The sequence below is a fragment of the Canis lupus genome, chromosome 8, assembly GCF_011100685.1.
Source record: "Canis lupus familiaris isolate Mischka breed German Shepherd chromosome 8, alternate assembly UU_Cfam_GSD_1.0, whole genome shotgun sequence".
In the NCBI taxonomy this organism is placed as follows: domain Eukaryota; kingdom Metazoa; phylum Chordata; class Mammalia; order Carnivora; family Canidae; genus Canis; species Canis lupus.
The window spans coordinates 72211268-72231576 of NC_049229.1; the positions used below are offsets into that span (position 1 = coordinate 72211268).

Sequence of the window (20309 nt, forward strand, 5' to 3'; positions counted from 1 at the left end):
AGCCGCTTCCCTCCACTGCCAGGGGCCGCGCGCACCCCCTCTGGGGCCGGGTCTGGCCTGGGGTCCAGCGCCCGACAAGCCACGTAAATGTGATATACGGTGGTCGGATCTCAAGTTTGCTGGCGCCGTCTCAGGGATCATTCAATTACGTTTGTGCTTCATTACGAGGCTGTCTCCCCTTCTAGAATTTATTTTAGCTAATTAGTTGGAAATGCCAGACTAGTGTTTCAGATGCCGGGGACGTCATACATTATCATACACGGGGCAATTAGCGCCTGTGACAAATATTTATTGTGGCTTCTCCTCTGATCATGCCTCCGGGCGCTCCAGGTGGGTGACCCGGGGCTGAGCGGGGTGGGGACCCCCGGCCATCTGTCTTGACCACTGTGCTCACGACATTTCTGGAACTTGCTACGGGAGAGGCTGGAAAGTCTGTTCCCCCCGGGGGGGGGGGGGGCGTCTGTGTCCTCCTCCCCACGTGGGCAGGGTCCCCCGCGTGCGGGCCCCCCCGGGAGCGTGCTGGGCGCGCTGGGGTGTGCCGGGCGGCCTCCGCAGCACGGGTCTGGGTCTCACGCGGGCTCCCTCCTCCCCCCAGGCTGAAGCGGCAGTGGCTGCCGTGGCGGTGGCGGACACGGTCCGGGACGGCCCCCCCACCTTGAGCTCCGACGGCGTGTCAAAGGCGTGGGGCCGCGGCGGGGTCTGCACGACAGCGCTGGTCACCCCGGCCCCGGGCACCCCGGCGGGCGGCTCCACGGGCCCGTCGGCTGCAGCCTCCTTCTTCATTAGGTACGTCCTCCCCGGGCCCTTGACGGGGCCATGGGCGCGCACCGTGGGCGGGGGACCTCGCTCCCGGCCCCTGTGGCCTGCGGACGGGGAGTGGGGGTTCCGTGGAGGCTCTGGCCCCGGGGTTCCAAGCCAGTCCCTGCCCCTTTGGAGCCGCGTAACCACAGGTGAGTCGTACGCTCCGTCTGTGCCTCCGTGTAGTGTACTGAGGGTGCTGCGAGGCGCAGCGAGTCCCCGTCTGTGGAGCACCCAGCGCTGCGGGCCCAGCCCAGGAGGTGCAGCCCCGGGGGCCCTGGGGCCTGCGCTGGGCCTGTGCACTGGGGCTGCGGACAGCAGGTGGCCTCAGGCTGCAGTGGGGGGGGGGGGCGGGCGGGCACGGGGCTTCAGGGAGGGTCCTGGAGTGATGGAGGACATTGGGATGGACTAGGGAGGATGTCCCGGGGGGCAGACCCCACCCACGGCCCTCCCCTCCCCGGGTGGGGCGGCACTGACTGCCGCTAGAGGCGGCTCCACGGTCAGCAGGGCGCCCAGGGGTCCTGTCCCGGCCTGAGTGCCGGCGCGGGGATGTGCCTGGAGCCCCGGGTTTGCTCCCTCCAGGTCATCGGGTGCCAGGCCCCAGGTCCTGGGGACGTGGGCTGCGGTAGCGGGAGGGGTGTGGGAGCCCGCGGCTCTCCCGCCCCCGCCCCTGGGGAGCCGTCCCTTGCGGGCCCTGGGGGGCTGCCGAGGGGAGGCGGCGCTTTCTTCCCGGGAGGCCTGTGGATTACCCGGTGTAATGGTGGTAATGAACGGTAATGGCAGGCCCAGCCGCGGGTCACTGTCCCATTAGCAGCCCTGGCGGGCACCGATAAGCTCGGCCATGAATCACGCGGGAGCCTTATCGGCGCGGGCTGGGGGCCTGACTGCTGAGTGGGGGCGCCGTGGCGGGCAGGTGGGGGCCCTGCGCAGCGGCCCTGGAGTCCCCGTGCGGGCACGGGAGGGGCGGGCCGGGCGGGGGCAGGTCCCTGCCTGGTCCGCCTCCGTGGGAGGCCGCGTGTGGTGGCCCAGCCCGCCAGGCCCCCCACGCTGGCAGGAGGGTCCCGGGCCCTGAGAGAAGGTCCCCTCCGGGGGCCACGCTGCCTCATTAGTAACCCCGTGGCCTGCAGAGCTGGTGCCGGCTGCCTTTTGTCTCCACCGAGCAAGGCTGCCGCTGACCTTGGGAAGTTACCATAGAAACAAGTGCTGGGGACAGCGGGAGGCAAGTTTTCCGACGGGAGGGGGAGGGGGAGGGGGAGGCGGCGTGCGCTGCCTGCTGCCATTACTTCCAGCCTGTCGCCGTCGCCGTTGGCCACGCTGGATCCCAGCAGCTTCCTCAAGGCTCCTGGGCCCGTTGCGAGGGGGCGGCGTCCGGTGGGGAACGTCGGTCCGAGCTCGTGCTTGACCCGGGTCGGGTCGGAGACCGGCTGCTCTGGGGCTGCACTGGGAGGGATGGGAGCGCGCTCTTGCTGAGAGTGGGGTGCGGTGGGGGGCTGTGGTTCAGAGACAGGAGGGCCCCCGAGAGACAAGGAGCTGCTGGATCCCGCCCGAGGGGCCTTGGGCATGTGCGGCCCGAGGTGAGGTTCCCAGGGGACACGAACATGCCAGTCATGGTCGTCGGGGTCAGGGATCTGGCTGCAGCGACCTTGGTCCCTCTTGGCAGCCCTGCACCGCTGGGTCCCCAGTGGGCAGGTCTGGGGGCTCTCGGGGCCTGCGGCTGGCAGTTCCCTACGGGGTGGATGCAGGGCGAGTGGGGCGTGCCCGGGACCACCAGCCTCTTCCCCGCCCACTTAGGAAACCCTGGGTGGCCTTGCCCAACACCCACACGTGTCTGAAAAGCCTGGGGACCCTCGCATAGGTCAGGGCTTTGCCATCAAGGCCACCTGCCTGTGAGACCACCTTCTGGTTTGGCAGAGGCACTTTCTCTTTGTAAAAAGGCAAACTATTCCCTGAGGGGCGTTGGAGGGGCCCATCCCCCAGCCACTCACTTACTCATCCGTTTACTCGCCTGCGCACCCGCTCCTCCCTGCACCTGCTCACCCGTCACCCGAGCACCCGAGCACCCGCTCACCCACTCCTCCTTGTGCCCATTCACTTACTTATTCACTCACCCGCTCACTCATTCATCCATCTACTCATTCATCCTCTCACCTGTGCACCCCCCCACCTGCACACCCGCTCCTCTATGCACCCGCCCACCCCCTCACCCAAGCACCCACTCTCCCACGCACCCCCTCACCCGTGCTCCTGCTTACCCGTGCACCTGCTCCTCTCTGCACCCGCTCACCCCCTCACCCAAGCACTCACTCACTTCTCCTTGTGCCCATTCACTTATTCATTCACTCACCCACTCATTCATCCATCTCCATTCATTCTCTCACCTGTGCAACCCCCAGCTGCGCACCCCCTCACCTGAGCACCTGCTCACCCCCTCACCCAAGCACCCACTCTCCCACGCACCCCCTCACCCATGCACCTGCTTATCTGTGTACCCGCTCCTCTCTGCACCTGCTCACCCGTCACCTGAGCACCCGCTCACCCACTCCTCCTTGTGCCCATTCACTTATTCATTCACTCACCCGCTCACTCATTCATCCATCTACTCATTCCTTCTCTCACCTGTGCACCCCCCCACTTGCACACCCCCTCACCTGAGCACCCCCTCACCCATGCACCTACTTACCCGTGCATCTGCTCCTCTGTGCACCTGCTCACACCCCCACCGGAGCACCTGTGCACCCCCTCCCTTATGCATCTGCACGCCCCTGCACCTGCTGACCTGCGGACCCACTGACCTCGGCACCTGCTGACCCACGCGGCCATGCACTCACTCACTCACTCACACACCCATGCTTAGCCATGTCAAGGCGTCCTGAGCTTCTCATGTTGCCTTGGGCTTGGCAAACACGTGCCCTACCGAGACCCCACCTGGTGGAGGGACACAGCCTCCTGAACTCGTCTCAGGACAGGGACTGGCTCCTGTAGTAGCAAGAGGCAGAGGCTCCGTGGAAGCCCGGCTTGGGCAGTTTTCCTGGGAGAGGATCTTCTGAGGGGTGCAGTTGCTGCTTGTCCAGACTTCTCTTCAGAGCCAGGCCACTCACTCCCCTGCCTGTCCCGGCTCCCACCACTCCTCACCCCTGCAGGTCCCACCCTGGGCCCCCACCTCCAGCAGTGCGGTGGGCATTCCTGGGCCTGATTGTGGCGCCCGTGCATTCTCCTGGTCTCTGTGAGGCCCGGCACCACCTCCCCTTGCTCTCTGCACCTTCACTGGTCAGAAACCAGGTCAGGCCCCCAGATCCCCCACCCTGCTCCCACTCAGGCCGTAGGGACTGGGGTGCAGCCACTGGGTTGTCCCAGTTAACAGGAGCCTACGTTTCATCAAAAGAGACAGTGTCCATGCTGGGCTCTTGTTAATGCAGAGACATGCCTTTGAGTCATGCCTGGTGGGGTGAGCCTGTAAGAGCAGGACCTGGAGGGCCAGGCGGGCCAGGGCACAGCTCCTCGGCTCCCAGCCACTCGGGGCGGCTGACCACGGGGCTGGGGAGGGAGGAGGGGGTGCCCTGAGTTAGGTCCGACCACAGGGCGGAGACGCCTGGCCAATAATATCGCAGACTCCCAGGGCTGGCGGGACCTCAGAAAGTGCCAGGCCCAGCCTCTGTCCAGGCGTGACCGCAACATGTCCGATGGGGAAGGACACCTCCCCATGCTCCACTGCTAGGCCTGAGGGTGACGCAGGCGCGCCGAGGTCTGAGCTACAGATGCCTGGCTCTTGAGAGGGTCACGGAGGGTGCAGAGCCATCTGTGCTCTTGTGTGTGAGCCACCGGGTGAAGCACTGCCCTCCGGTCGTGGCATCTGAAGATTGGGGTTCCGACCTGACGTTGCTGTGGCCTCCCCAGCACCTTACCCATCAGCCACAGGCCTTCTCAGCCTCTTTCCCCTGGAGGCTTAGGGGTGTGGGTTCAGGATGCCTTTGCACCCCACAGTTTCAGGGGCCCGGGCTGACCCTGCTCGACCTAGGGAGGAGGGGCTGTCAGGGGTGGGCAGGCGTGCCTTGGCCATGGCCGTCTGCTGACCTGTCCCATCAGCTTGAGGGCCTGGCCGACGCCATCCAGCGCTTGCCGGTGCTGCCCTTCCCGCAATCCTGGGAACCAGTCTACAGTGAGGAACTGGATCCCTGGGGACTCCTTGACCTTCGTAGGCTCAGCTTAGGTCCCCAGCCCCTCCCTGGCGCCCGGCCTCCCAGCCCTGGGGGGCAGCGCCAAGCAGGTGGGGCGGGGCTGCCTGCTGGGAGCCCCTCGAGTTAGGGACCGAGCTCCTCCCCACGGGGTGGTTGGCAGGAAGCCGTGGTGTAGCCCAGGGTGGTTGGGGTCCAGGACAGGCATCCGAGGCCGGGCGGCGGGCAGGGCAGGGGGGCCCAGGCCCCCACGGCTCCCTGCCCGGGGCTCCCTGGTCCTCGCCCCTCGCAGCCCTGACTGCCCCCAGGGCCGGTCACGCTGCCGTTGGGGTTGTGGCCGTGCCCTGCTTTCTTACAGTCGCTCCGGCTCCCACTCCTCCTCCTGCGCCAGGCCATGCCGGCAGCCTGCTTTCTGCTCTGCTCTGCTGGCAGACGGGGCCGGGGGTCTTGGGTCTTTTCCTTGCAGGGGGTTTTGAGGTTTACAAGCATGTGGGCTCGGGCAGGCATCGGGCTAATGTTGGCTTGTGGCTGACTCGGGGCCCCCTGCACCCCCAGTCGCTTGGGCTCCTCCCGGGCAGCCCGTGGGCTCCGCTGCCCGGACCCCCGCCCCGCCCCGCCCGGGTGCACACCGGCGCCACCGCCCCCCCCCTCTGTTAAGCTCCGCCACGCATCGTAGATTAGTTTTATTTCCCGCCTTGATGCCTCGCTAGGAGGAAAGCCGTCCCCGGGGTCTCTTAAAAGACAACTGCTATTAGAGATGAGTGGGGTTAAGCAAAACGCTGGCGGTAGACCAGCCGCGGGCCAGGCTGCCCCGTGTGGGCAGGCCCTTCTGTGGGCGACCTTCGGGGCGGGGCTCTGGGGGGAGCGCGGGCACCGCAGGGTGCAGGGCACGGCTGCAAATGGGCGTCGGCGAGCGCTTCAGGCCGGGCTCAGACCACATCCCGGGGTACCCCTCTCACCGCCCCCTCCGCCCCGTGAAGAGGGTGACCGAGGCCAGGCCATCTGGGCAGATGCAGACCGAGGCCCAGCGCGTGCTCCTTCACATCTGTGCCACCCGGTGTCACCTTGCTGGAGGCGTGGGGTGGGTGCTGTGCAGCCCCGGTGGCCCCCAGGTGCGGGGTGGGGGTTCTGGGGCCTGGGGCTGCGGGAAAATGTGCAGGACGGCCATGGGGGCCGCTGTGGGGAGACCCTGGCGGGAGGGTCAGCGTGAGCCAAGGCCTGGGAGCGTGGTGGGCCCTCGGCGTGCAGTGTGCACGTGTGTGCGCGTGCAGGTGCCCCGGGAGTCTGGAACAGCGGTTCTCCAACGTGCCTCGGAAGCCTCTCCAGGGTTAGGACCACAGAGTCCGGGCAGACGGTGGGTCTGTATGTTCTGGGGACGCCGAGCCATTGGCAGGACCACATCTCGCAGGGCCCCAGTGCCAGGCCGAGGACGGTGGTGAAGGCGGGAGGGAGGTCGGGGGGTTGCTGGAGGCGCCTCCCTGGGCCGAGTGGCCTTGGAGGCTGGGGCGGCAGGGGCAGCGTGTCCGGTGGGATCGGAGGCCGTGGTGAGGGCGTGGGGGTGAGGGCGGTGGGAGGCTCTGGGGGCCCCAGTGGTCACGGCAACACCAGGCTTTATAGAGCTTCTCCTGTATGCTGGCAGCGGCCTGGGTGCCCTGCACGCCTCAGCTGGTCGGGGCTGCACGCAAGGCCTGTGCAGGTCATGCCACCCCATGTTAGCGGTGGGGATACCGAGGCACAGAGACTAAGCGTGCCCGGGTCACACAGCCTGTGAGCGGCCGACCCCAGCACACCCCAGCCTGCCCCCCACCCCGAGGCAGCTGCTGGGTTGGGGACCCAGGGCAGATGGAGGTTGGTGAGAAGAGGGCGCACTGAGGCTGAGCAAGGGGAGGGCTGTCTGTTGCCTGGTCTGGCGAGGATGGAACACGGGACACGGGACCCAGCAACCCCAGTCCTGGGGCCCCTCCTGGGCCGGGCAGGCGGCAAGAACAGCGCCGAGTGCCCCCCGCCCCCTCTCCTCCCCTCCCCAGGGCTGCCCAGAAGCTCAGCCTGGCCTCCAAGCGCAAGAAACCTCATCCGCCGCCGGCCCCTGCCGCCCGCAGTGCCTCCCCCTACCCCACGGACTTCAGTGGGGTCCTGCAGCTGTGGCCGCCTCCCACGCCCCCCTGCCTGCTCAGGGCCGCCTCCAAGGTCAAGGACAACCCCGGCAGTGTTGGAAAGGTAGGCCCACCCCTGCTTTGGAGGTGACCCCGGGGGCTGGGAGGGGGATGACGCCGGGGGTCTGAGGAGTTGCTGGGAGGGGGTGCAGGAGATGGAAGGATCGTCGTCCTTCTCCTGGGTTGGACAAGGTGGGGTACAGACAAGGAGACAAGGAGACAAGGAGGTCCAGGCACACCTTGGTGGCTCGGAGACTGTGGTGGGGCTTCGGGAATGGGTGGGGGTCCCCGGGGCACAAGCTGGTCTCCGTGGGGGCACCCACTCAGCCGGGGCTTCCTGGGACTGTGGGTTGGGGTCTGCCCCCAGGGACCCCACAGATGTTGGCACGCCACCCCGAGGTGGGGCTCCAGGGCGGGGATGGGACCCCTTCAGGCTAACGTGTGGTCAACTGGTTCAGGTGGAGAAACTGAGGCGCAGAGCAGGGAAGGGCCTCGCCTGGTCTCGCCACAGGCCGGCTGGCCCCTGGCTCTTGTGGCCCTTTGCCGAGACTGGGTTTCTGTTGGGGCCCATGTGGTTTGCTCGTAGCTGCACCCTGGCCCTACTCGGGGTCCTGCGTGCGTGGGATCGGTGTGAGCACGTCAGTGAGGCGGACGGTTTGTGCCCACGGAGGTGGGGAGGCCGAGCAGTCACTCCCTGGGGTGAGGACAGGACCTGACCCCGAGTGTCTTCCCCACTGTCTGCCCGCACTGCTGCCCGCTGGCACTCCCAGGTGCCTCCCTGAGGGTGGTTGGGTGGACCCCCCACCGCCCTCCTGGGCTCTCGGCCCAGCCTTGCCAGCGCCCAGAGGCTCACCCCCTGCAGAGGTGGTTGGCTGGGCTCCATGCTCACCGCGGCACGGTCCCCCCACCCCACCTGGGGGCATGCCTCAGGGGGCTTCGGGTCCAGTGACAGGGTCTGCAGGGGGTCTGAGGTGCTCACAGGGTACCGTGCCCCAGGCCTGAGCCAAGCTCAAGATCCTGCCTCGGGGTCCCTGGGAGCCTGCTCGAGTTGGGGGAGCTCAGCCCCGCTGGCCTGTGGGTGTGCAAGCGCCAGGGCCATGGCGGGACACTGGGCTGGGCAGGCAGAGAGCCCCGGGGCCTGGCCCTGCCCTTGGCCTGCTCACTTGGCCCGTCTCACCGCCTGGGCTCCTCTGTCTGCAAGCGGGGTGCGTGGGGGTGGGCCTCGTGTCTCAGGCGCAGAGCCAAGTATTCTGGGGCGGGGCAGGGGGGGGCTCCTCCCTTTTCTCTGTGGTAGACTCCTCCCTGTCCCCCCCTCGTCCCCGTCCCTCCACCCCCTCCCCCCGGGGAGCCCTGGCCACCAGTCCACCCACTGCCCACCTCCCGTGCCCCCTCCCCGGCTCCCTGGGTGTGATTTGCTCCAACGTCACAGTCAGAAATGCCTCCTGAGAGGTGTCTCACGTTGTCACAGAGAAGAAGTTAGGTCGCACTCGATGCCTGACATTAATGCGCTACTTAAGATAATTCATCATCGCTCGCGGTATTAAGAGACGCGAAGCGCCTTCCGTGGGTGCCGAGCGCCCCTCCCCCTCGCGCTGGGCCACCTCTCAGGAGGGGAAGCCCTTTTTTATGCAAAACGTGTTTTTTCCCTACCTGGCAGCCATTCAGCGGGGCTTTGTGGTAGCTGAACATTTAGGGGAGAGACTCTGATGCCCCGGCCTGGTTTCCCTGGTTTCGGGGCTGCGATGACAGGATCCTTGCAGACAATGGCCTTCCGCGAGGACGGGGGCGACGGCGGGCTGTGGGCCGCTCTGTCCCCTCCCCACGGGCCGTGGGTCCCTGGGTGCCCATTACTGTGGCCGGCTCCCACCCCGGGGGCACCTCCCGCCCCCGCAAGAGCCCAGGCCCAGGGCCCCCCCGGGAATCCCCTCCAATCTGCACAACCCAGGTGACTCCTGAAGTGGCCAGGAGTTCACGCTGAAAAGAAAAGAAAAAAATTGCCAGAAATTACTGGGAAGTGCACATTTTCGTCTGCCTGGCAGCGGCATCTGGAAAGGAAATAGTTCTGTTCGTGTCGTGGGGGAATAAAAGAATCGATTCTCGCCTGGCGGAGCCCGGGTTCGGGTGTGCGGAGGAGAAGTGTTTCTTCCCGCTTCCCCCCAGGACGCACCCTCCTTCCTGGAGCCGGTTTGCATGTCAATTTGCCGCGTGCCCAAGGGGAGAGGGTGGGCCTCGCGTGCACCGCCCACGGTAAACCAATTTTGCCGGCGTTATGTATCTGTCACTTACAATTAAATCCGTGAAAAATATTGGCTCTGAAATGAGTCTGGTAATTTGATTTACGCTGTGGTGGAGAAATCGAAGATCTCATCGGGGAGTGGAAGGTGGCGTCCTTCGGCAGAAAGTGGAGTCCGGGGCCCTCCCCGGAGGGACCCTGGTTCCCCAGGGGGCTCATCCCGGTCGGGAGGCGCCCCTGCGGCCGCGCACGAGCTGCGGTTTGGGGTGCTGGTTCTCCCCGAAGGCTCTGGGGCGTCTGTGGTGACGCTTGCTCTGGGCTGCTGTGCCTAGGTCCCGGGTCCCCTCCCCTCTGGGCCTCTGTTCCCTAGGGATGCCTGTCTCCTGTGGAACCCAGCCCGGGGGTGGGGGTAGAGGATGGGGGCACGCTTTTGTGTCTGTTTCTGTGTTTTAGGGTCACACGGAGCAGAGGCTGCTTGGTGACTTGCCAGCTAAGGCCGGGTCCTGCCCCCCACCCCACCCCAGCCCCTTTTGGGCAGAATCGAGCTTTCCCTGGGGGGCATGCACGTCCTGCTGGCCCGGGATCCTGCCCATACCTGGGGTTTGAGTGGGGCTTCCCAGCACGGGGCCCCCAGCTTCTCCCCCAGGCCATCCGCACCTCTGCCTCTGCTCCTCCTGCCCAGTTCGTGGTGGACGCAGGTGTGCTCAGGGCCCCTGAGCGGCCTGGGGGCTGGGAGCTGGCGCGGGGGGGGGGGGGGCTGCTTGGAGGCCCAGAGGCCGCCGACCTGGGGGCTGGGGCTGCCCTGTGGGAGCAGCTGGGGTGATTGCCCTGCCCTGTGGGCCCTGCCCCAGGCCTGAGCCCGCTTTCCTTGGAGCTGCACTTGGCCGCTTCCCGAGCCAGGCTGAGGGGCGGCCGGGCTTCCAGGTAGCACCTTCCTTCCCACAGCGGAGCACCCTGGGACCGGGCCCTGTTGGGGGGAGTGTGGGCCATGTGCCTTCCCCCCCATGCGCTGGGTCTTTGGCCTGTTTTGCTTGCTCCGCAGCCTCCCCTTTGCCTCTGCAAATCTGCCTCAAATCTCATTTTGGGATTTGAGGAGACCCAGTCTCCGGCTGTATGACCTGGAGAAACACGGACCTGTCAGCATTTTTCCTTCTCCTTAAGCCCAGGGGGGCGTGGGCGGGGGGTTCCCAGGGAAGCTAGCAGAGCTGCGCACTGTGCAAGGGGTTGATTCTGGTCCCAAAGGCCGCATGCCTTGGGGTTGAGCTCACTTAGCTTCTGGCTCTGCCTTGGGGTCAGCGACGGGGTGTGGAGGAGCCGCAAATCAAGGGCGGGTGGGGTGCACCTGGGTGCCACCCCACACTGCGTCCCTGTGTGCACAGGGGCACCCAGAGCCTGCTCCCCCTGCGTGCTCCCCCGTCCTGGCCCCTGCACCTCCTCGCCTGCTGACTGCCCGCACCAGGCTAGCGTCCCCTCCGTGAGCCCTGCTTTCTGCCTGCGGGATCCGCTCCAGCCCGAGCTGGGGTGAAGCACCCACATTCCTGCGGAGGGGATCCCGTGCCGGGGCCTGGCCCGCTGTCTCAACTCGCGCGAGCTCTCCTGCCCTGTAATTAGCGGCCGCTGGGCGGGCAGGCGGCTGCTCAGATGCCCGCTCCGCCCGCCTCCTCCAGGTGAAGGTCATGCTGCGGATCTGGCCGGCGCAGGGGGCCCAGCACTCGGCCGAGTCCACGTCCTTCCTGAAGGTGGACCCACGCAAGAAGCAGGTGACCCTGTACGACCCGGCCGCCGGGCCCCCGGGCAGCTCGGGCCCCCGACGGCCAGCCTCTGCCGCGGCTCCTAAGATGTTTGCCTTCGACGCCGTCTTCCCGCAGGACTCGGAGCAGGTGAGGGGGTGCGGGCATCCCGGGGGGGGGGCCAGGCCTGTGCTTGCTTCTGGTGCCCAGTGAGGAGCAGGAGGCAGGAGTGAGGCCAGGGGGGCCCAGGCCCAGCCTGTTGTGCTTTACGCTCCTTGGCCCCGGCCCTGGGGGGTCAGGCCGTTTCCCGGGGAAGGGCCCGGTTTTCGGTGAGCTCCAGGGAAGCTTTGTGGCGGGGCTTGTTGTCTGGGTGTCTGTGGGCACCTGGGGTGCGGTGCGCTCCGTGTCCCTGGTTGCCTCCACGTGGCAGCGAGGGCCGTGTGGCTGGCGGGCCGGTGCCGGGTGTTGTGTGTGTCTGCACGCTGTCTGTGCGCGTGGAGATCTCTGGATCCTGGGTCCTGTGTGTGCCAGCGTGGCCACCTTGTGAGCGGGGGACACACGGGTGTGGGGGGGAGGCCGCGTGTTGGCCCCTTGACCCTGGCGCCTGCCCAGTGCCCTGTGGCCCTCTCCCAGGCGGAGGTCTGCTCGGGGACAGTGGCTGACGTGCTCCAGTCGGTGGTCAGTGGGGCTGATGGCTGCATTTTGTCCTTTGGCCACACGAGCCTCGGTGAGCATCCCGCATCATCCCCTCTCTGCCATCTCTGGGCTCATTTCGCCATTGGGAAGGGGGGTACGGACATATCCCACGTGGGCAGCAGGTGGGCACAGGGCCAGGGAGGGGGCCAGTCCTGGGAGGCAGGGGCCCTCGACCTGCAGGAGGCCCCAGGCAGGGCCCAGGAGGCAGCCGGGTGTGGCTGGGCTCTGAGGGCGTGTCACGCCGAGTGTGGGGCCCTGACACGCCCACGTGGCCCCCAGGCAAGTCCTACACCATGATCGGGAAGGACAGCTCGCCCCAGAGCCTGGGCGTTGTGCCCTGCGCCATTTCCTGGCTCTTCAGGCTCATTGACGAGCGCAAGGAGAGGACGGGCACCCGCTTCTCCGTCCGCGTGTCGGCTGCGGAGGTGTGTGGCCCCGACGACAGCCCGCGGGACCTGCTGGCCGAGGTGGCCTCCGGCAGCCCCCAGGACGCCCAGTCCCCGGGCATGTACCTGCGGGAGGACCCTGCGTGTGGGGCGCAGGTACGCCACCAGCACCGTGGCCACCCGGGTGGGGGCGGGAGCAGGGCCGGGGTCCTGGGGGCGGCGAGGGTGGTCTCCGGGAGGCAGGCCCGGCCACAGCTGGTGCTCCCCGCTCCGCCGGTCCCCACTGCAGAACCAGAGCGAGCTCCGGGCGCCCACGGCCGAGAAGGCAGCCCTGTACCTGGACGCCGCGCTGGCGGCCCGCAGCGCCACCCGCCCCGGCGGCAGCTCGCACCTGCTCTTCACGCTGCACGTCTACCAGTACCGCGTGGAGAAGTGCGGCAGGGGCGGAAGTAGGTGTCGCTCGCCTGCCCCCCCCCCCACGGTGCCCCGCAGGGTCCGGGTGCCCGGGGGCCGCACCGACACCTTCCTGCCCTGTGCTTTCAGTGTCCGGAGGCCGCAGCCGCCTGCATCTCATCGACCTGGGTGGCTGTGAGGGGGCACCCAGCCGGGGCGGGGAGGCCCCCGGGGGACCCTCGTGTCTGCCTCTGTCGGCCTTGGGCAGTGTCATCTTGGCCTTGGTCAGTGGAGCCAAGCACGTGCCCCACAGGTGAGTGGTGGGCTCCTCGGTGGGCGCTGGTGGGGGTGGCCCCTGGGAGCCAGCCGGGGCATGGCGGGCCTGTCCAGGGTGCCCAGACCGCTGAGCCCCTCGGTTATGTCCCCCTCATCCGCCGGGCCTCGCTGCCCGAGGGCTTGTGTGTGGCAGGAGGGGGGGGTCCTGGCCCCGAGGGCTGTATGCCCGACCTGACCCTGGGCTCCAGGCATGGCCCTGTCCTGGGGGGCGGCCTGCCTCCTTCCCTCCCGCCGGCCCTGTAGCACCCCCCACGCCCAGCCTCCCACCCTGACATCCCCTCCCCAGGCCCTCAGCCTCTGAGCAACCCTCGCCCCCAGGGAGCACAGGCTCACCATGCTGCTGCGTGAGTCCCTGGCCGCCCCCAGCTGCCGGACCACCATGATTGCCCACGTCTCGGACGCGCCGGCTCACCACGCCGAAACGCTCAGCACCGTGCAGCTGGCTGCCCGCATCCACCGCCTGCGCAGGAAGAAGGTCAAGGTTGGTCCTGTCTCCCGCCCGCCCCTCCCCCTGGGGACCCCCGGGGTCTCGTGTCCTCCGAGGCTCCCGCCTGGCACGGTGAGGGGGCCTGCGCCCATCCCTGGCTGGACTCCCTGTGTGCCCTGGGGTCGCGGGGCCGCCCCCTGTGGCTCTGCCCGGACAGGGCAGGGAGCTGCGCCCGAAATCACCTGCACCTCAAGCAGAACTGGAACTGCTCCTAGGGTTGGGGCTGTGGTTGCCGGGCCTGTGTGTGCCTGTCGGGTCGGCCTGGGGTCCCCGTGGCCCGGACCCTTCCCGATTCTGGCCCCCTGGTGCCAGCCCTCAGCGGGGGCAGGAAAGTGGGGTTAGGGGGCGCCCTGGGATCAGACAGACCTAGGTCTGAGGTGTGGCTCTGGGTGCGTGTTCTTGCTTCCCTGTGATTCGGCTTAATGCTGTTTCCTTGGATCTCCGGAGTCCGCTGGGCTGGCTGCCCGAGCCCTTTGGTGCTGCCGCCGCCTCGGTGGGGTGCGGTCGGTGGATGCCAGCATCGTGCCTCCCCCGGGTGCGGCGTGCGTTGCCGGGACGTGGGGGATGAGGAGGTGGGTAAGGCGGTCGCTCACCGGGCCCGCTCCGCCCCCAGTACGCGTCCAGCTCCTCAGGCGGGGACAGCTCCTGCGAGGAAGGCCGCGCCCGCCGCCCCCCACACCTGCGACCCTTCCACCCCCGCTCTCTGGCCCCGGACCCCGGCCGCCTGGCCCCCAGCTCGCCCGGAGACCCCGACTACTCCTCCAGCAGTGAGCAGTCCTGCGACACGGTCATCTACGTGGGGCCCGGCGGGGCAGCGCTCTCGGACCGCGAGCTCACTGACAACGAGGGCCCGCCTGACTTCGTGCCCATCATCCCTGCGCTGAGCCGCCGCCGGCCGTCCGAGGGCCCGAGGGACGCCGACCACTTCCGCTGCAGCACCTTCGCGGAGCTGCAGGAGCGGCTGGAGGGCATTGATGGCAGCGAGGGCCCCCCGGGCCCCCTGGGTGTCCCCAGCGGAGCCCAGGCCAGCCCGGCCTGCGGGGGCAGGAAGCCCTCCCCGCCTGACGCCGCCTCCCCCAGGAAGGCGGTGGGCTCCCCGCTGGCGACCAGCACGCCCCGAGACAGCCCTGCCCCAGACACCCAGCGGGGTGCCCCGGAGCCCTCAAAGGCCGGTGCTGACCAGAAGGAGGGCGGCAGCACGAGGCCGGAGCAGCTCGTGCCGGACAAGGCCGCAGGGGGCGGAGGCAGGAGGCCACTGCCCAGCCCGGCCCCTCCGCCTCCTCGGCAGCTGGAAGCCAGCAGAGCGCCCGAGGACCCCGGGGGAGGGAGCGCCGATGGCGTGGTACGGACGCCCCCCGTGGGCATGAGTGGGCAGGCGGGCTGCCCCCGCCCCTCGGCACAAGGCCGTCGTCTGGAGCGCGGCCTGCTGACCACCACGGTGACCCTGCAGCAGCCCGTGGAGCTGAACGGTGAGGATGAGCTGGTGTTCACAGTGGTCGAGGAGCTGTCCCTGGGCGGGCTTGCCGGCTCCGGCCGCCCCGCCAGCCTGGCCAGCTTCGGCAGCAACTGCTCCCTGCAGGCCCTGGCCTCGGGGTCGAGGCCGGTGAGCATCATCAGTAGCATCAATGACGAGTTCGATGCCTACACCACGCAGGCCCCTGGCGGGCCCTCAGAGGGAGCAGCCTGGGCCGGGAGCAGCCACGGCTCCTCCATCAGCTCCTGGCTCAGCGAGGTCAGCGTCTACACGGACGACCGCCACAGCCCCGCGCCTCAGCCTCCCTTCGGGCCCAGCCCCTTCTCGCCAGCACGGCCCGACCCCCTGGGCCCCCCGGTCCTGGGCAGCTCCCCGGATGAGGGCAGCTGTCGGTTCCCGGAGCACGGTAGACCGGACAGCCCTGGCCTGGCCCGGAGTCCCCGGCCTGGGGAGGGGGCTGCGGCGGCCCCCGCCCGACCTGGCAGGGAGTCCCCGGCCGCGTCCCCGTGGGGGGCAGCCCCGGCGCAGACTATCCACTCCAGCCTTCCCCGGAAACCGAGGACTTCCTCTGCGGCCGGTCGCGCAGGCTGCGCCCGCCTGGCCCCGAGCCCGCCCGGCCCCGGAGGCCTGTTCGAGGACCCCTGGCTGCTGCGGGCCGATGAACGGGGCCCGCTGCCGCTGGTCCCTGCCGGCAGGGCCCCCAGCCCGGCCCCGGTGCTGGCCTGTGCCCGGAGGGTGGCGGACGGCTGTGAGGTGGCAGGCAGGGCGGCCCAGAGGCCAGAGGCTGCGGCTCCGATCCCGCCGCTGCGGAGGGGGGCCACCACGCTGGGGGTGACCACGCCCACCGCATCCTGCAGGGACGCCCTGGCCGACGCGGCCGCCTGCCTGGCCAACCCGAAGGCTGCCCCTGGCAGCAAGAGGAGCGTGGCTCCCAAGGGAGGCCTCTTCCCCAGGCCCAGCGGAGCGGCCCCCCCGGCCCCTCCCGTGCGCAAGTCCAGCCTGGAACACAAGAGCAGCCCGGCTCCCGCCACGCCCCAGGCCGGGGGCCTGACCCGGGCCGCGGCTGCCGCCTTCCCCCGAGGGGAGGAGGAGGCCAGGCTGGGCGGCCGGGCTGAGCACTCCGTCCCCAGGGCCACGTCCAGCCTGAAGGCCCGGGCCGGCAAGGCAGAGGCGGCGTACCGTCCCGGCCCCCACGGCTCCCTGGAGCGCGGCGACGGCCTGGCGCACGGCAGCGGCAAGGCCAGGGACGCCCCCGGGAGGCCCGCGCGGGCCGTGCCCAGGTTGGGGGTACCGTCCGCCAGCCCCGTGCCCGGGCCCGCTCCCGCCTGCCGGGGCAGCCCGGCCAAAGGCGCGGGGGTCCCCAAGGCCCCGGCCGGCGGGGGCAAGGGCCGCAGCCTCGCAGCTGCTGGGTCGAGGGCCCCGGGCGCTCCGGTGAAGCCGCTGACCCCCGCGGTGGGCAGGACGCCCGGCGGCCCCACGGCGGCTCCCAGGGCGGCCCCGCGGGCAGCGCCCGGCGTGGGGGCCAAGGCCAGCCGCGGCACCATCATGGGCACGAAGCAGGCGCTCCGGGCCGCCCACAGCCGCGTCAACGAGCTGGCGGCCAGCGGGGCCCCCGGCAGAGGCGGCCCGTCCTGGGGCTCGGCGGACTCGGACAGCGGCAGTGACAGCGGCGTGAACGTGGGCGAGGAGCGGCCGCCCGCCGGCCCGGCGCTGCCGTCCCCCTACAGCAAGGTGACGGCCCCGCGGCGGCCCCAGCGCTGCAGCAGCGGCCACGGCAGCGACAACAGCAGCGTCCTGAGCGGGGAGCTGCCGCCCGCCATGGGCCGCACCGCCCTGTTCTACCACAGCGGCGGCAGCAGCGGCTACGAGAGCGTGCTCCGCGACAGCGAGGCCACCGGCAGCGCGTCCTCCGCCCCCGACTCCATGAGCGACAGCGGGGCCGCCTCCCCGGGCGCCCGCTCCCGCAGCCTCCGGTCCCCCAAGAAGAGGGCCACAGGTGGGTGTGGGGCGGTTTGCGCGCCCTCTGACCCCGGCTGGCCCCGCTGGAGCGGGCTGGTGAGGCTGGCGTGCGCGGGGCACCCCGCTGGGGCGCAGGGAGCCAGGCGAGGCCTTGGCTTTGGGGCTCGGGCCCAGCTGCCCGGGAGCGCCCCCCGCCGCCGGGGTGGAGGGGACCTGGGGCTGGGCCGGCTCCCGGCTCTGGGCGGGGGGCCCGGAGGGGCGTCCTGGGAGATGCAGGTGGGCCTGGCTCAGGACTCTGTCCCCGGGGCGTCGAGCAGGGCCTCAGGGTGACCGACGGGGTGTTGAGGCTGCCTGTGGGGGCGGGGGCTCCTGGACGGGCTCCTGTGCTCTCTCTGCCCTCAGCCCCCCGCGCCCACCGAGCGCCCGCTCTCTGCTCCAGGTCTGCAGCGGAGACGGCTGATCCCCGCCCCCATGCCCGACGCCGCTGCCCTGGGCCGCAAGCCCAGCCTCCCCGGGCAGTGGGTGGACCTGCCCCCGCCCCTGGCCGGCTCCCTGAAGGAGCCTTTCGAGATCAAGGTGTATGAGATTGACGACGTGGAGCGCCTGCAGCGACACCGCCCGCCCCCGAGGGAGGACCCGGCCGAGGTCAGGGCCTCAGCCGGCGGGGCGCTGGGGCCCCGGGGAGGGGGGCTGGTGGTGACGGTCCTGGGATGGCAGGCGGGACCCCTGGGGGTGTGGCCCGGTGGCCAGCTGACCTTCTCTTCCCCTCTTCCCTCAGCCCTCCCAGGATGTGGAGAAGGTAGGAACCAGCCCTCCCCAGCCCCGAGCCCCTGGCGGCCGCCGATGCCCACCGTGGGCAGAGTGGGTGGTTGGAGGGGTCCCCAGGTCAGCACCGGGGTCCCGGGGAGCTGCACCTGATGGAGGGCTTCCCATAGCTGGGCCCGGTCGTCCTGGGCCCGGGTTCCAGGCAGCAAGGTCACGCGTGCAAGCCTCACATGGGGTGGGGGGGTCCGGGTCTGGCCCTTGCCCACCCTGGAGGCCCCCGTTGTACATTTGCCCAGGCCTGGAGGCCGGAGGAGGACTTGGGACCAAAGCCCGGGTGCTTGGAGACCCTGGGAGTAGGGGCCCTCCGTGCCTGAGCGCCCGCCTGCCCCTTGCCCCCCAGGGTCTGGCGTGCGCCAGCGCCAAGCTGCGACTGGCCGAGCGCAGGCAGCAGCGGCTTCGGGAGGTGCAGGCCAAGCACGAGCACCTCTGCGGGGAGCTGGCGGAGACCCAGGGCCGGCTGATGGTGGAGCCCGGGCGCTGGCTGGAGCAGTGTGAGTCCCCCCACCCGCCTCCGCTGCGGGGAGCACCGAGGTTCCCCATCCGGGGGAGGCACAGGCTTGCAGGGCCCTGGACTCTGCCCTCTGCCCTGGGCGCCCCCAAGCCGGCCACTGCCCTCTAGAGCTCCAGGTGCCCTCCTCACCGCGGCCAGACGGGGCCCCCACGCCCGGGGAGGGGAGGGCAGAGAAGCGTTTCCTCGGCCCCGGGGGCGCCCCGGCCTCACCGGCTGCCCGCTGTCCTTCCCCAGTCGAGGTGGACCCGGAGCTGGAGCCCGAGTCAGCCGAGTACCTGGCGGCCCTGGAGCACGCCACGGCCGCCTTGGAGCAGTGCGTGAACCTGTGCAAGGCGCACGTCATGATGGTCACCTGCTTCGACATCAGCGTCGCCGCCCCCGCCGCCGCGCCGGGGCCGCAGGAGGTGGACGTCTGAGGCTGGGCGCTGGGGCGCGGGAAGGGGACGTGGGATGGAGCGCGGATGTGGCGGGGGTCGGAGGGATGAGGATGCGGAGGGTCCGGCGGGGCCCGGGGTGGCTTGAGACGGTGAGCGGCATGGGGGAGGGGCTGGCCAAGCGGAGAGGACGGAGGGAGGGAGGGAGTGTGCCAGGGAGTGGCCGGAGACGGACGGTCCCCACCCAGACAGCAACGCAAGTGCCTTTAACCTTGAACTGGACTCTGTCTTTTTTGCGTTTGGTGCTAAGGACTCAAGACACCAGCAGACGGTGTGCCCGGGCCGTGGCCCGGGTGGCGGCGGTGGCCGTCCAGGTGCCGGCCGGGCTCTTCCCGGCCAAGCAGCCTCATGTAGCAGGACAGCTCTGGGCCGGGCGGCCCGTGTGTCAGGATGCACGATTACTTCTCCTTCACGGCTGTTTCCTCCCGGCAGAGCCGGCCCTGGTGCTCGCCAGACCCCGGTCTGCGTGTCGCGCCGGGGGGTCCCCGGGGCAGGGAGGGCCCACCTCCCTGGGAGCACCCAGGGCCTGCTGTGTCGTGAGGACACAGGGAGGGCAGCGCCCACGTGGCGCCTTCTTCTACGGCAGGAATTCTTACCAAAACCACAAGCAAAAAACAAAACCAACACACACACACGAAAGGGGCGGGGAGGGGAGTTAAGGGTTTTGTAAAGGTTCTGTTAGGTTCATATTTTTATATCATTTTGCCTATAAATGCAGTATTTGCAGTGGGAATTTGGAGACAAATGATCTATGTTTTTATGGTTTTCTACGGAAGGTATCCCTCAGGCCGGGCTCTTTCTGTGGGGCACCCGGGGCAGGGCGGGGGTCCTGGGGGCACTGCTTGCCAACTGCAGACCAGGGGTGGGCCTGCCCGCGTGCGTGGTGTTCCCATCCCAGTGGGCTCTGTTTTCTGACCTTTGTGTATTTTCTAGGGGCGTCCAGACCTTTGTACAAATGTGTAGATAACCTCTTGCTACAGCTTTTATTTGTGAATAAAAGACACGTTGGTTGTTAAAACGGCTCCTGAGCTCACTGGGCGGCGCGCTGCCCTCCCAGGGTCCCGGGCGACGGGGGACCCCTCTTCAGGACGGCAGGGGACTTGCCTTCCACCGGCAGCCCCTGCAGCAGCCCCAGGGGCCTGGGATTCAAGCCCCGTTCCCTCCCTGACCGCCTTCCTGAGCTGCCCCAGCTCTTGGGGTCCCCAGGCTGGGGGCGGGGCCGGGCTGGCGGGGAAACGGCGCTTTCTGGTGGGCTCCCGGGCCCTTCCCAGGGGTTATGTTAGCTGGGGAAATTGAGGCAGGTGCTGGGGTGGCCCGGCCTGTCTTTCCAGGAGACAGATGAGTGAGTAGATACAACGGACACAGCCACCCTCCCCACCCCGCACCTTCTTGCGGGGCCTCAGGCTGCTCCCCCTGATGCTCAGACTGTGGTCCTGGTCCTGAGCAGCCCGGGCTGCTGCCCCCCTCCGTCTGGGTGCCCCCTCCCGGCCGGCTGGGCCCTTCCTAGTGAGGTCTGGGGCTCCCCCTGCAGCACGGGGGCTGCTCCGTCCTGCACATCACACCTGGTGTGGTCTCTGCCCGCACTCCCGGCCTCCATGGGGCCTCGAAGGGGGGGGTGGGATCTGAGCCATTGCTCCCCCACATTGGGCGCAGGGCTGCACCTCGGCAGGGCCTCAGAGGATACTTGGTGGAGGAAGAATGAACGCATGAGAAAGTAAATGG

At 69.2% G+C, this 20309-nt stretch overlaps 1 protein-coding gene across 1 annotated transcript in view; it reads left to right on the forward strand.

Annotated features, from left to right (window-relative positions):
- The window catches only part of KIF26A (kinesin family member 26A), a 38241-nt gene extending 18636 nt beyond the window's left edge, over positions 1 to 19605 (forward strand). The window contains exons 5-17 of the mRNA XM_038545987.1: positions 596 to 786; positions 6998 to 7187; positions 11024 to 11236; positions 11720 to 11813; positions 12062 to 12324; positions 12458 to 12617; positions 12712 to 12874; positions 13216 to 13378; positions 13998 to 16854; positions 17257 to 17462; positions 17596 to 17616; positions 17983 to 18133; positions 18388 to 19605. Of these exons, the coding sequence (XP_038401915.1) occupies positions 596 to 786; positions 6998 to 7187; positions 11024 to 11236; positions 11720 to 11813; positions 12062 to 12324; positions 12458 to 12617; positions 12712 to 12874; positions 13216 to 13378; positions 13998 to 16854; positions 17257 to 17462; positions 17596 to 17616; positions 17983 to 18133; positions 18388 to 18569 (4854 nt within the window). The 3' untranslated portion in view covers positions 18570 to 19605. The remainder of the gene's footprint in view (positions 1 to 595; positions 787 to 6997; positions 7188 to 11023; positions 11237 to 11719; positions 11814 to 12061; positions 12325 to 12457; positions 12618 to 12711; positions 12875 to 13215; positions 13379 to 13997; positions 16855 to 17256; positions 17463 to 17595; positions 17617 to 17982; positions 18134 to 18387) is intronic.
- Positions 19606 to 20309: the final 704 nt, after the last annotated feature.